This window comes from Geotrypetes seraphini, chromosome 3, assembly GCF_902459505.1.
Source record: "Geotrypetes seraphini chromosome 3, aGeoSer1.1, whole genome shotgun sequence".
Classification (NCBI taxonomy): domain Eukaryota; kingdom Metazoa; phylum Chordata; class Amphibia; order Gymnophiona; family Dermophiidae; genus Geotrypetes; species Geotrypetes seraphini.
The window spans coordinates 148,432,396-148,446,899 of NC_047086.1; the positions used below are offsets into that span (position 1 = coordinate 148,432,396).

Consider the following 14,504-nt stretch of genomic DNA (forward strand, 5'->3'; position numbering starts at 1 on the left):
TCCAATTTGTACTTCTCCCCAAATTGTAAATCTACTGGAATAGCCCAATCTTCCTTGCTGTATCCCATTCCCAAAACTGTAATTCACCAATCTTCTTGTAATTTCTCCTGGAAATGTCCAGATGTCTCTTTTGTAATCCGCCCAGAACTGCAAGGTACGGGTGGAATAGAAGTCAGTAATGTAATACACAGATTCTCACATGATCTGAGTAGCACACAAATTCAACTTAAGAATGATTTTAAAAACGGAACTTGTTCTTAACCCGGGGACTGCCTGTAATACATTTACAAAGAAACATTGGATGAAAAGAGGCCCCTAGCTGAACAACACCCAGTCTAAGTAATTTAAATTGATTCTGCCTTTTCTGAGTTTCATGTGGTACAAGGGTTAGATGAAAGGTACTTAGTGCCTTCAGCTCCATAATTCATCAGCACTGACATGCTACATTTGTTCACTTGTTTTTTCAAATCTCAGTTGGTGAGAAGTGACTTTGTGAAGAGGCTAGTTTTACTATTGCTTGTGAAATGGAAGCATGTGTGAGCACCCAATGCGATTTATGCAATGCACTGTGATAGAATTTCTAACTATTGAAAGAGTTCCTTCAATTGAAATTCAGCACCGCATGAAGGTTGTTTATTGTGATGACCGTGCTGATGTGAATACTGTGTATCACTGGACCAAAAAAATGTAAAGATTGTAGACCAGGAAGGGCTGATTTATGTGACCGAAAACAAAATGGATGAACTGTGACAGCAATGGATGAATGCAAAACAAGAAAGGTTAATGAACCTAGGAGGGCAGAGGATCATTCAAAGCGTTGCATTGCAACCCTGAAAACCTTGAAAGAATGACTGAGAGGAGTTCAGAAGTACAAGGAAATTTGTTGTAACTTGACAATGCTAGGTCTCGCACAGGACAAAGGCAATTGCAAAAATGAGTCTCACAGTCTTACCCCATCTGCCATACATCCAAGTCTCCAAGTTGATTTAAAATTTGACAAAATTGTTTTTTCATAATTTCAAAGCAATGTACAATAAAAGTTTAAAAAAGGGGGCAGGACAAACAATTATTGGGGGAAACACTGACTTTGAAAATAAAGGGAGGAGCTACAATCAATATTGGAAAGAGAACAAAGAAGGGATAATATATAAGCAAATTATGTAGGTGGTGCCTTGCCTACGTTAAGTGTCCGACTGATCCTGTGCTGAATTATTCAAAAACGTCCCTGAAAAGGTAACTTTTTTTTTTTTGAAAATCATTTTTATTGGGAGACAACAGGAGAAACAAGCAGAATTGTTTGCTTATTTTTCTTCTGTGTTCTGCTTGTTTCTCCTGTTGTCTCCCAATAAAAAGGTAATTTTTTAATTTCTCTTTAAACTTGTCAAGGGTTTTTTCCTCCCTTACCTGGGCCGATAATAGGTTCCTAATTTGAAGAGCCAAGCATAATGTAAATTCCAAGCATCTGTTTGACTCAAATGAAGAGGTGGAAATGATTGTGAGCAACTAGTTGAAGAGACAAGATGTGCAGGTCTTTTGCTACAGCTTTCAAAAACTTAGCCGTCTTTGGCAAATGGTGGCGACTATGTAGCAAAGTAAATACATGTAATAAAAAAGCACGTTTCAAGCATTTCTTTTTCTATTACAATATCTTTATTTAAACCAAAGTTCTGAAGGTGGAGGCATTACTTTCATTTCATCCTTCCACATCCTGGAAAACATAAATTTTCCTTCCTATGAATGACTTCTCTTTAGATTTAAAATATACATAAGTAACAAATCCCTAACAGAATTATTAATGAGAGTCACAGTCGCCCACAAGAATTTTCAGAAAATCAGTCTCATCTCTAGGCTCTAAAGCAGTGTCCCACAACTTTCTCGAGCCGCGGCACACTAAAGGTAGCACCTGGAAGTGCACGGATATTGCCGTGATGGCATCGCATGCGTGCGCGACATCATGCCGTTGTCTGCATGCATGTGAAGGTCCCTCCAAGCAGGCCCTGAGACACCAATGGGGAGGGGCCAGAAGGGAAGAGGGCCAGAGAGAAGGATAGGTGCTGGCGCCAGCTGCTTGCCTACAGGATGTGCCTCTCGCTACGAGAAGCACGTCCTGTAGGCAATCAGCTGGCGTCAGCACCTATCCTCCTCCCCAGTGTATTATGACACACCTGAAATCTCAGGAGGCACACAGTTTGAGATACATTGCTCTAGAGCAGGGATCTCAAAGTCCCTCCTTGAGGGCCGCAATCCAGTCGGGGTTTCAGGATTTCCCCAATGAATATGCATGAGATCTATGTGCATGCACTACTTTCAATGCAAATTCATTGGGGAAATCCTGAAAACCCGACTGGATTGTGGCCCTCAAGGAGAAACTTTGAGATCTCTGCTCTAAAGGATAGGCTGCAATATCTCCACGGAATAAAATACCTGCACATATATACCCTGGCAAATAATATGCCTGTATTATGGGTGATATTCTTGAGATATCTGTAAGACCACCATAAAATAATTCTTAACAACAGCCTTAGCTGACATTTTTGCAACTCAGAACTTCAGAAATCTCCTAAGGTTGTGGGTTCAAACCCTGTGCTGCTCCTTGTGACCCTGGGCAAGTCACTTAATCCTCCACTGCCCCAGGTACATTAGATAGACTGTAAGCCCGCCGGGACAGATAGGGAAAATGTTAGAGCACCTGAATATAAACTCTTTAGGCAATAAGTGGTATATAAATACTAAAACAAATAAATAAACCTACCTCAAAACAGCAGAGTGCTTTCTCTGTTCTATCTCCAACTCTTTGGAATTCACATCCTGTCTCCCAAAGTCCCAGGTTTCAGTCTGGCTTTAAGACCTTCCTCTTTGTTCATGCTTTTTCTGGCTGAGAGAGGTCAATATACAAGTAGTTCTCAGATTTGCAATGACCTTGCTTTTTGCTTTCCTGTCACTTATTGTAATTCTTTTCTTCCTATTGATTTAAATTGTATGCTGATTTACTTGTTGCTCAGAAAGGCACTCTATCAAATCAGAATAAATATAAACACATACATATGATATGCTACACAGACAGTTAAATTCAGGAATGATCTTGTTTCTGCTCTGCCAGAGATATGAACGGATATTCTGCCAGATCTCCTGTAGATTTGACCTCTTTAGATTGTGATGTACATTCATGCCTTTTGGTCCAATGGTGTCATGGTCTTCTGCCTCAGGGGCTATATTAATTTGGGCCCAGACAACAGGGCATGTACAAGACTCAACTATGGGTGATGTTACTTACAAAACATTTACCAATGCACAGCATTGCATGGAATATATCTCTTCCCATTCTCTACTTCACTTGTTTCCCAAGCTTAAAATAGCTAGAGAAGGCTGTGTGCGTATCACAGCTCATCCAGTCCTATGGCACAGTAAACCAGGATTTGGGGGTTCACAGAGTGTGGGATGAGATGGACAAATAGTGCATATATGATATGGTCTGCATTTCATGTATGCACTATGCTGTATACATGGTTTCTCTGAGGACAAGCAAGTATAATATTGTCACGTGGGTGAAATCATTCATGGAACCCAGTACGGACAGGTAACAAGTGTACTATCACTGTAAATTTTAAGCACTACCCATACTGCACACATGCTGGTGCCTTCCCACCTGATGTTAGCTTGCAGGATTTGAAGTTCTTGTTTTTCTGTGGAGCTGAGAAGTTGTGTTTGAGTTCTCAGCATGTCAAACTTTTGCCATTTTGGGTTCCTTCAGTTTTTCTCATTATTTGTTTTTTTTTTTCTTTTACGTTCTTCCCCCTTTAGTCAAAATTTTTGAGTTTTTGTGACTTTTTGTTTTGGGGCGGATCACTTTCACACCTTTCCTGTCCTAGGAGCATTGAGGAGTTTTCGGCTTTAATTTTACTCAAGCTGTCTTGGCCATTCAGCCCTTTGATTTTGCATCAGCATTTTTTCCCTCGATATCCAAGGCATCTAGCGGCTTCAAGAGGTGCACTTGGTACAGCAGGACAATTTCAGGCACTGACCTGCCTGATTGGTGTGTTCAGTGTCTTTGTCCTATCAGGATATCTTTTGTGCCCTCTGCTCTTATTGGCCACGCCAGCCTTGGTTTCCTCCTCTCCTACAGCTCATTCTTTGGGAACCCATCACACTTCAGCTGTTTCCCACACTACACACACAGAATGAATGTTCCCTCCTTCATCCCAATATATGCTCATTAGCACTCACAGCATGGTATTTCTTTCCAGACGGGTAAACACTTTCACTTTCACTGTCTGCTCCAGTATCAGCTATCATTGAAGCTTCCAGGAAACTTTCCACATAATAATATTATTTCAAATGGAATTGCTTCACTGCTTGATGTAATCTCCAATTGCTGGATCTCATTTCTTGTTATGGAATGCCTTCTTCACCTTTCTAACTCTGGGCTAAAAACTACCTCAGTATGAGTCCATCTAAGTGCTATAAGTGTTTTCCATTCATCGTTAGAAAAGAGACCATTATCTATGCATCCCTTGGTTTCCAGATTCATGAAAAGGCTTTACTATAACAAGCCTCCTACTATTGCCTGGGACTTCAATGTCATTCTTTTTGTACTTAATGAAGTTTCCCTTTGAACCACTCTTGACTTGTTCCCTCAAACACCTTACTTGGAAAGGGGTGTTCCTCCTAGTCCTTACATCTGCACGCCAGCTCAGTGAACTTCAGACGCTGGTATCAAATCCACCCTATAATAGACTCTACCAAACACATCTGAAGATCCTCCTGAAAGTTGTCTCCGTGTTTCACCTTAACCAGTCTTTAGTTCTACCAGTTGTCTCTCCAATGCCACATTTTCACCCTGGAGAAGCAGCACTTCATACCTTGGACTGTAAATGTGCTCTTGCTATCTACTTAGATCACATCAAACCTCGTAGAACTACCATTCAACTCTTCATGTCCTTCGACCCTAACAGACTTGGATTTCCTGTCACCAAGAGAACCATTTGCACTTAGCTAGTGGACTGTATCTCCTTTGCATATACTCAGGTTGGACTGACACTTGAAGGCCATGTTACTGCTCATAAAATTTGGGCTATGGCAACTTCAGTAGTCCAATACAGCGATCCAGCAATACAGCGATCCAGCGATCCAGCACGGGGATTGGCAGATACCAGATAACCTTGTGTAATACAGTCTGAATCCCCCCTCCACCCTGAAGCACCAGTGTGGCAGCGGTCCTGAGCTGCAAACCCCTCTTTCCTCCTTTAACCCCAAAGTGGCAGAAGTAGACGGTGTCCTGAGCCATGAAACCCCTCGCTCCTTCCCTCCCTCCCTTTCCCAAGCACAGCCGGTCAGCAGGAGGCAGCCTCAAAACAGGCTGCTTACAGCCAGCCCTGGCAGAGCCTTTCCTCTGATGCATCATGGCAGGAGAGATGGGGAGTTTATTTCTCAGCTGCTTGGGGGCTTGAGTTGGGAGGGAGGTGGGGTTTGCAGCTCAGGACTGCCGCCACTTGTAGTTCTTCGGGGCTTGAGGGAGGGAGGGTGGTTTGTGGCTTAGGACCGCTGCTGCTGGTGCTTCAGGGACATTTTTTTTTCACTGCCAGTTTTTTTTGCTGGTTGGATGAGAGTCCCAGTTAACTGAGACTTAGTTAACTGAGATTCTACTGCAGTTAGATGTTCTGCCCTCAATATGCACAAGCTTTGTGGAATACTTCAAAGATATGTAGACCTCAGAACCATCCATGCATGTTTTCTAAACACAGATATTGATGGCTTGGCACATCTACATGTAAATTGTGGCCATTCTAAATCTCTATTTCAACATGGATGTCACTTGCACATGTAAATGGCACATAGGGCTTCAAAAATAATGGCCTTAACATTATAGTCTTTGATAAGACAATATTTTGGAATTAGAGCAAATATGGGTTTGTTGTGACAAAGAGTATGAAGAGATATGCAATCAAGCCTTGGTTTCTTACTTTTTCAGTAGAGAATATTATATACTTTTTAGTTGGTACAATGTGAAATATGAACAAGGGTATGAACTGTTTTCCAAGGCTCTGCTGCTAGGGCAATAGAATGATGATTGCATGTTTAATTTCAGGCTTCATCAAAGCACTTACAGCTGAATTATGGTCTGTTCTGGAGTGTGGAAGAGATGATGTTAGAGTAATTCAACCCAGATCGACTCCAGTAGATCCCATTGATAGAAGCTGTCAAAAAGTAAGAAATTATTTAATTTTAAGATTTGCACAAAATATGTAGTCTAATGGTAGTTTGATTGCATGCTTTTAAAATAGAAAATCTTATTCCCAAGGATTTAATTTCCTTAAGCTTCAGAAATGACAAAAAGAAATCCACTAAATGTGCAAGCAAAAACTCAGTGCTATTAGCTAATCATTCTGTTTTCAAGAACTCACTAAGCTAGATAACCTTGGCTAGAAATCTTCAGATGACTTTTCAGCTGAATTTATTGATCTTCTGTTAGTTGATGATCAGTTGTCCTAAAATTCTGTGCTGGTTCCCCACTTACCTATTGTGCTTTTATTCCCTTTTTCCCTTACCACACCACAGCCCATTTAAAGGGAAATTTTATTTTAAAGCTGTAGTGGTCTCCAGTCTTTTTCTGTCTTTCCCTAATTTTCTGTGCCTAATTACTATTCCACCTAATATATTAAACTCAATTGCAGGGGACCCTTTGCTAGTTGTATGCTCTAAGTGATAAAGCTGAGAGTGCTGAAGTACATTTTTAGAAATAGAACTTGCTATAATTATTACGTATGCAACTCTAAAGTAACCCTCACCCCAATAAATGTGAAATCTGCTACATTTTTCTTCATGCATTTGTTGTTTTTTCTTCACAAATCTACATGCACACACCATAAACATAACACACATAAACAGTTACATTCTCTAATTACTATCTCAGTTAAAAACCACACTAAATAATACATCATTCTTTAGCACTCTCCAGACCAGTAGAGGTTAACTTTACGATTGGGTATATATCTAATCATGACCAGCAGGTGGAGACTGAAAACAAAACTTTGGGACAGTATATCCTAGCCCCTCCTCTCTATTTCCCTCAGTCTTCTTTCAGTCTCCAGCAGGTGTTGAGTGATCTGTACCCATCTCCCTTGGTAGGGCTGTTGGAATTTGTTTAGAGGTTTATTGTCCCTGTTTTTAGCCGGACGGAGCTTGGACGGACTCTGTTTGGGGGTTCGTCCGACCTCGGGGGTGTCAAACCCGGCGGGTCACGAGCGGGGTCCCTCCCCCCACTTCCTCCACCTCCCCATATTTTTTTAGAGGAGCCTCAGCAGTAAGCCTTGCCCCCTAAATCAAGCAAGGCATATTGCTTCGAGAGCCTGTGGAGTCTGTTCTGTAAAAAAAAAAAAAAAAAAAAAAATCCTGAGGTAGTGCTGGTCTGGAGGGTTGTATCCCTTTAAGAAAACTGTATTTTACTGTATTTTTTCAACTAACCGGCACTTTTTTACAGCTAGGTCGCGTATGGAGCAATGAGCACTTCTAAAGGGAAAAAGTGCTCATTGTGCTCCAGACGCGAGGCACTCGCGGCCGGCCTGTGCAAGCGGTGTTCAGGCCGGTGCGGTGGAGGAGCTCCGTCGGCAGCGGCTGCAGGCGCCCAGAGCTCCCCGCCGATGGTGCCTCGCGAGTCGGCAGGGAACGGTGGAGAAGCCCGGTCTTCTCCGTCCGCCCACGGAGGGATTCCCCGAGCCGCCGACGGTCGGGTTTTAGAGGATTCCCTCTCAGCTGATATTTTGACAGCTGATGCCGGCTTGCCTGTTTTAGCGGCTGAGACTATTCAGGTCTCTCAGCCGCTTCAGGCTGTGGAGGGAGCTGTTTTGGCGGGAAAGACGCCATCTTCTCTGTCTGGCCCCTCCATTTTGTCTTCCACCTCAGGTGACCTTCCCCCTGTTTTGTCTAAGCAGGGGCAGGTTTCTGCTGGGTCCCCTGCTGTGGCAGGGAGTCCCTTGGGACCCTCGGGGGGTTTTTCCCCTGATTTTTTCTTTTCATTATGCAAAGCCTATTTTCAGGCGGCTGGGGGTCCCGGTTGCGCCCAGGGGGTCTCGGGGGGTGGGGTTTCCTCCGCGCTCCCTGCGGCTTTGCCTCTCTCGTCTGACGTGACGTCCCCTCCGCCGCCTCTCTTGTCCAAGCGTCCGCGGGTGTCGTGGGACGAGGATTTGTGGTCGGAGGAACGTGTCGGTATGGAGGAGGACCTGGACCCTTCTGAGGAATTCCAGGACCCTCTGGAGGGGACGGAAGCTGGCGGCGGGTTGTCGGGTTTCCCGTTCTCCAGTGACGAGGCGTCCGTGGTGCGCCTTTTTCAGAGAGATGAGCTGCCTGACCTTATTCAACAGGTTTCTTCGGCTTTGCGTTTTGAGGACGCGCCGCCGGAGACTCCGCGTGTGGGGGACCCTCTGTTACGAGGGATCCGTTCCGTTTCCCGCTCTTTTCCTATGCATCAGGATATTCGGGATATTATTCTTGAGCAGTGGAAAACGCCGGAGACGCCGTTTCGGCTGGCGCGCAGCATGGCTCGCCTGTATCCCATTCCTGAAGGGGATCGGGCTACGTTAGCTTCGCCAGTCGTGGATGCGGTGGTCTCGGCTATTTCCAAGCGGCATACCGTGCCTGTTGAGGGCGGTTCTGCCTTGCGGGACTCTGAGGAGCGCAAATTGGAGAACATCCTTAAGCAAAATTTTCAAGTCTCTGCTTTTGGGGTCCAGGCGGCTATTTGTGGGGGACTGGTCGCTCGCGCCGTGTTTCGGTGGGCGGAGCGGGTCTTGGATCGAGAGTCTGACGACTGGTCTCTGGTGGATCAGGAGGTAGCGAAGATTGAGATGGCTGCCTCGTTCCTCTCGGATGCTCTGTATGACTTGGTGCGGATCTCGGCTAAGTCCATGGCTTTTGGCGTGGCCGCAAGGCGTGTGTTGTGGCTGCGCGCTTGGGCGGCGGATGCTGCGTCCAAAGCTAAGCTTACTAAATTTCCCTTTCGGGGGTCGTTTTTATTTGGAGAGGACTTGGATAAGTTAATTCAGACTCTGTCGGACTCGAAAGTTCCCCGTTTGCCGGAGGACCGTGCCCGCCCGGCGTCTCGGGGGGGTGCGGCCCGGGGGCGTTTGCGGGAATTTCGCAAGTATCGCCCTGGGCGTGGGGCTGCTTCTTTCCAGTCTCCGGGGTTTTCCCGGGGTCGGTTCTTCCAGCGCATGCAGCCCTTTCGGGGGGCCCGTCGGGGGGCAGGGAACCCCTCCGCCGGTTCCCCCGCTTCCCGTCCTGCACAATGACGCCTTGCCGGCGCCCCCCTTGGTTCCGGTGGGGGCCCGGCTGCGCGACTTTTTTCCCAAATGGGCCGAGATCACGTCCGATCAGTGGGTCCTGGAGGTGGTGCGGGACGGTTATGCCCTGGAGTTCGCCCGCTCTCTGCCGGATTTTTTCCTCGCTTCTCCGTGTCAGACTCCGGGGAAGAAGCAGGCTTTTCGCCAGACCCTTCAGCGCTTGCTAGATCTCAGGGCAGTAGTTCCGGTGCCCCCCCCGGAGTGGGGCACGGGCAGGTACTCCATTTACTTTGTGGTGCCCAAGAAGGAGGGGACTTTTCGGCCCATCCTCGATTTGAAAGGGGTCAACAGGGCTCTCAAGGTTCCCTCTTTCCGTATGGAAACGCTGCGGTCGGTCATTCTGGCGGTTCAGCCGGGGGAGTTTCTCACTTCTCTCGATCTGACGGAGGCCTACTTGCATGTTCCTATTCGGACCTCTCATCAGCGTTTCCTGCGCTTTGCGATCTTGGGTCGGCACTATCAGTTCTGTGCGCTTCCCTTTGGGCTGGCCACGGCTCCCCGGACGTTCACCAAGGTGATGGTGGTCGTCGCGGCAGCCTTGCGGTCGGAGGGCATTCTGGTACACCCCTACCTGGACGACTGGTTAATTCGGGCCAAGTCGTTGCAGGAAAGCTACCGGGTTACGGCTCGGGTGGTGGAGTTTCTCCGGTCGCTGGGCTGGGTGGTCAACCTTTCCAAGAGTCGGTTGGTTCCGGCTCAGCGTCTGGAGTACCTCGGGGTGCTGTTCGACACCTCCTTGGGGAAGGTCTTCCTCCCAGAGGCCCGGGTGAGCAAATTGCAGTCTCAGATTCGCCTGCTTTTGGCGTCCCGGTGTCCTCGGGCGCGAGATTTCCTCCAGGTCCTGGGGTCGATGGCGGCGTCCCTGGACGTGGTGAGGTGGGCGCGGGCCCACATGCGTCCTCTTCAGTATGCTCTGCTCCGGAGGTGGTCTCCCCAGAGGCACGGGATGGATGTTCCGGTTCCCCTGCGAGGCTTGGCGCGCTGCAGTCTGCGTTGGTGGCTCCGGACCCCTCACCTAGTTCAGGGGGTGGGTCTGGATCTTCCGCAGTGGACGGTGCTCCTTACGGATGCGAGTCTCCTGGGTTGGGGGGCCCAGTGTCTGGGTCACTCTGCTCAGGGAACCTGGTCCACGGAGGAGGCCTCCTGGTCGATCAACGTGTTGGAGACCAGGGCGGTCCGGCTGGCGCTGTTGGCTTTCCACTCCCTTTTGTTGGGCAAGTCGGTCAGAGTCCTGTCGGACAATGCCACGGCAGTGGCTTATGTCAATCGTCAGGGGGGCACCAAGAGCACTCTGGTGGCGCAGGAGGCGGCTCGGCTCATGGTTTGGGCGGAGTCGCATCTTCTGGACCTCTCGGCCTCTCACATTGCCGGGGTAGAAAACGTTCAGGCGGACTTCCTCAGTCGTCACTTCTTGGATCCGGGAGAGTGGTGTCTCGGCGCCGAGGCGTTTCAGTTGCTAGTGCGTGCTTGGGGGCAGCCCCTGATGGATCTGATGGCTACAAGTGGCAACGCCAAAGTACCCCGCTTCTTCAGTCGTCGCAGGGACGGTCTGGCCGAGGGTCTGGATGCTCTGGTCCAACCGTGGCCAACGGAGGGGCTGTTGTATGTGTTCCCTCCTTGGCCATTAGTAGGCAGAGTACTGCTTCGCATTGTTCGCCATCCGGGGCTGGTGGTCTTGGTGGCTCCGGATTGGCCTCGTCGTCCGTGGTATGCGGATCTGGTGAGGCATCTGGTGGCGGATCCTCTTCCTCTGCCTCTCGAGTGCGATCTTCTGACGCAGGGTCCCATTCCCATGTTCGACCCGTCTCCCTTTTGTCTTACGGCTTGGCTCTTGAAAGGGGCCGCCTGAGTAAGAAGGGATATTCCGACAAGGTGATCTCTACACTTTTGGGGTCCCGGAGGCTTTCTACCTCTCGGGCTTATGTACGGGTTTGGCGTCTGTTTGAGGAATGGTGCCGAGCGCGGGGAGTGGTTTCCTTTCGCGCTTCTCTGCCTAACATTCTAGAGTTTTTGCAGGATGGCCTGGATAGGGGCCTGGCCTGGTCTTCTCTTCGGGTTCATCTGGCGGCCCTGTCGGCTTTTCGGGGGCTGGTGACAGGTCAGCGTTTGTCAGCCATTCCTGATGTGATTCGCTTTCTTAGGGCGGCCAAGTTGCTCAGGCCTCCCATAAGGCCCTCGATTCCCTCTTGGGATCTCAATCTGGTTCTCTCTGTTCTAGTGCGCCCTCCTTTCGAGCCGTTGGATGGCTGTTCGTTGAAGGACCTTACGCTGAAGTCGGTCTTTTTGGTGGCCATTACTTCCGCTAGACGGGTGTCGGAGCTACAGGCTTTCTCTTGTAGGGCTCCCTTCCTGGAGTTTTCAAAGGAGCGGGTTGTTTTGCGGCCTGTTCCTTCCTTTCTGCCGAAGGTAGTTTCTCCTTTTCATGTCAATCAATCGGTGGTCCTCCCGGTCTTGGGTAGTCGGGAGGGTTCTTCTGAGCAACGACAGCTGCGCAAGTTGGATGTCGGTCGGGTCCTCCATGCTTATGTGCAGCGGACCCGGGATTTTCGGAGCTCCGATCATCTCTTTGTGCTTCTGGCGGGTCCTCGTCGGGGGGCTGGCGCTTCTAAGGCTACTATTGCGCGCTGGATCAAGGAGACGATCGCTTCCGCTTATCTTCTGAGTCAGAAGCCGGTTCCGGAGTTTCTCAAGGCTCATTCCACTAGGGGTCAGGCGGCTTCTTGGGCTGAGTCGTCGCTCGTGCCTCCGGTGGATATTTGTAAGGCTGCGGTTTGGTCCTCCTTGCATTCATTTGTTCGGCATTATCGGGTAGATGTTCAGGCGCGTCGGGACGCGGTGTTCGGTGAGCGTGTTCTGGTATCGGCCCTTCGGGGGTCCCGCCCGTGAGAGGGACTGCTTTGGTACGTCCCAATCGTAAAGTTAACCTCTACTGGTCTGGAGAGTGCTAAAGAAGGAGAAATTAGGTTCTTACCTGCTAATTTACTTTCTTTTAGCTTCTCCAGACCAGTAGAGGTCCCCACCCTGTCTGTTGTTGTTGTTGTTGGGGCTGTTGCGCGGGCAGTTTTTGGTTTTTGCTGCGGGTTCTAGTATTTTTCTAGGGCCGGGGAGAATTGAAGAACAGCGGCTGTGGCTCGGCTGGCTTAGCTGGCGAGCTGTGGGGACCTTCTTCCTTCGGGAATTTCTCCTCTGCATTTTCCAACAGCATTTTTTGGGTATGTTATTGGTTACTCCTTTCGGAGTATTGTTTTTTCTCTCTGTTGTTTCCAGTTCTTGGTTCTGCTTGGCTATTCGGCAGACTGAGGGAAATAGAGAGGAGGGGCTAGGATATACTGTCCCAAAGTTTTGTTTTCAGTCTCCACCTGCTGGTCATGATTAGATATATACCCAATCGTAAAGTTAACCTCTACTGGTCTGGAGAAGCTAAAAGAAAGTAAATTAGCAGGTAAGAACCTAATTTCTCCTTATATTTCTTAAAGCATAATATGAGCCTTCAGATTTTCTATCAGACAGTTCCAAATTGCTGGACCCTTACATGAAAAGGCATAACTCAGGGTCTCTGCCAACCTAATCACAGAGGTGATCTAAAGTAAATTCCTTGGAGAGGACTGAAGGTAAGATCCAGGCAGATACTGCTGCATATATATGGATATATTGTAGAACCATCCCATGCAGCATGCTTGCCCTGGATTGGTAGCATGGAATGTTGCTACCAATTGGGTTTCTACCAGGTACTTGTGACATGCATTGGCCACTGTGGAAACAGGATGATTGGCCTTGGTGGGCCAAGCTTCATCTCCGGCTTAAAGATGTATCAGGCTCAGGACAGAATCCCACTCATTCAGCAAATGCAACTTGAAGCCAACATCTTGATGCACAAATTTGTTCATGGGTCCTAGAGGAGGCAAAGGCAAGGATTCCAGTGGAGAAATACTTGACTTTGGCTTGCCTTTCGCCATGGCATGAGCACACCAGACCGACAGTTATCTTTAAGAGCATTCAAGAGAGTATACAGGTTGGCTGGTGCCATATTGGAACCCCTAACCTTGTCCTACCAGCTTTCAAATGTGGAGAATATAAACTCAGACAAAGCACAGGTTCCATAATGACAGATTTTACAGTGAAAGGCAATACTAGATAGGCTTAGTAAAATCATAAAAAAAAAAAAAAATTGTAGGAGAGAAGCTGGTTTGAATTACAATAAAAGTCCCATTTACTGGGCTTTCCAAAAAAATACAAATATATACAAAAGAAGAGTTAGAAAAACAAGTTGTCCATAACAACAAAGTGAAATAATTATATAAAGTATAAGAAAATTTCAAAGAAGTTATAATCTTGGGGCTGTTCTGCGCAATGTTTTAATTTCACGCACAGATGATTGTTAAAATCTCTATTGTGCCATTTGTTGTGGTCATCATTCTCTCTCCTAGTTATTTGCTCTTCACATTTATAGTCTAGCAACTGAACACTGTACTCAACTCTGGTAGGCAAACATATGTTCTGTGCTCCAGTTGCATCTCTCTATACTCTTTCCCTCTCTTTTATGTTGCTTTTTGTTCCCCAGTGATTTATTTCTCTTTAGATCAGTCAAGTCAGGCAACACACCAAACTTAAGAACATAAGAATTGCTATACTGGGACGAACCAGAGGTCCATCAAGCCCACTATCCTGTTTCCAACAGTGGCCAACCCAGGTCCCAAGTACATAGCTAAATCCCAAGTAGTAAAACAGATTTTGTGCTGCTTATTCTAGGAATAAGCAATGGATTTCTCCAAGCCATCTCAATAATGGCCTATGGACTTCTCTTTTAGGAAATTATCCAAGTCTTTTTTAAATCCCGCTAATCTAACTGATTTCACCACATTCTTCGGCAACAAATTCCAGAGTTTAATTACACATTGTGTGAAGAAATATTTTCGTTTGTTTTAAGGCTACTACTTCTTCATCACATTCCTCCTAGTCCTAGTGTTTTTGGAAAGAGTAAAGAAGCAATTTACATCTACCCTTTCCACTCCACTCAGTATTTTATAGACCTCTATCATATCACCCCTCCTGAGTCATCTGTTCTCCAAGCTAAAGAGCCCTAGCTGTTTTAACCTTTCCTCTTAGGGAAGTCATCTCAAAGCTTTTATCATTTTCGTTGCCCTTCTCTGTACCTTTTCTAATTCAGCT

At 47.3% G+C, this 14,504-nt stretch overlaps 1 protein-coding gene across 7 annotated transcripts in view; it reads left to right on the forward strand.

Annotated features, from left to right (window-relative positions):
* Nucleotides 1-14,504, forward strand: part of TBC1D32 (TBC1 domain family member 32) — a 301,306-nt gene that overhangs the window by 103,046 nt on the left and 183,756 nt on the right. For all 7 annotated transcript variants that reach the window (XM_033939045.1, XM_033939043.1, XM_033939042.1 and 4 more), the window contains one exon: nt 6,086-6,204. In XM_033939045.1, the coding sequence (XP_033794936.1) occupies nt 6,086-6,204 (119 nt within the window). The remainder of the gene's footprint in view (nt 1-6,085; nt 6,205-14,504) is intronic.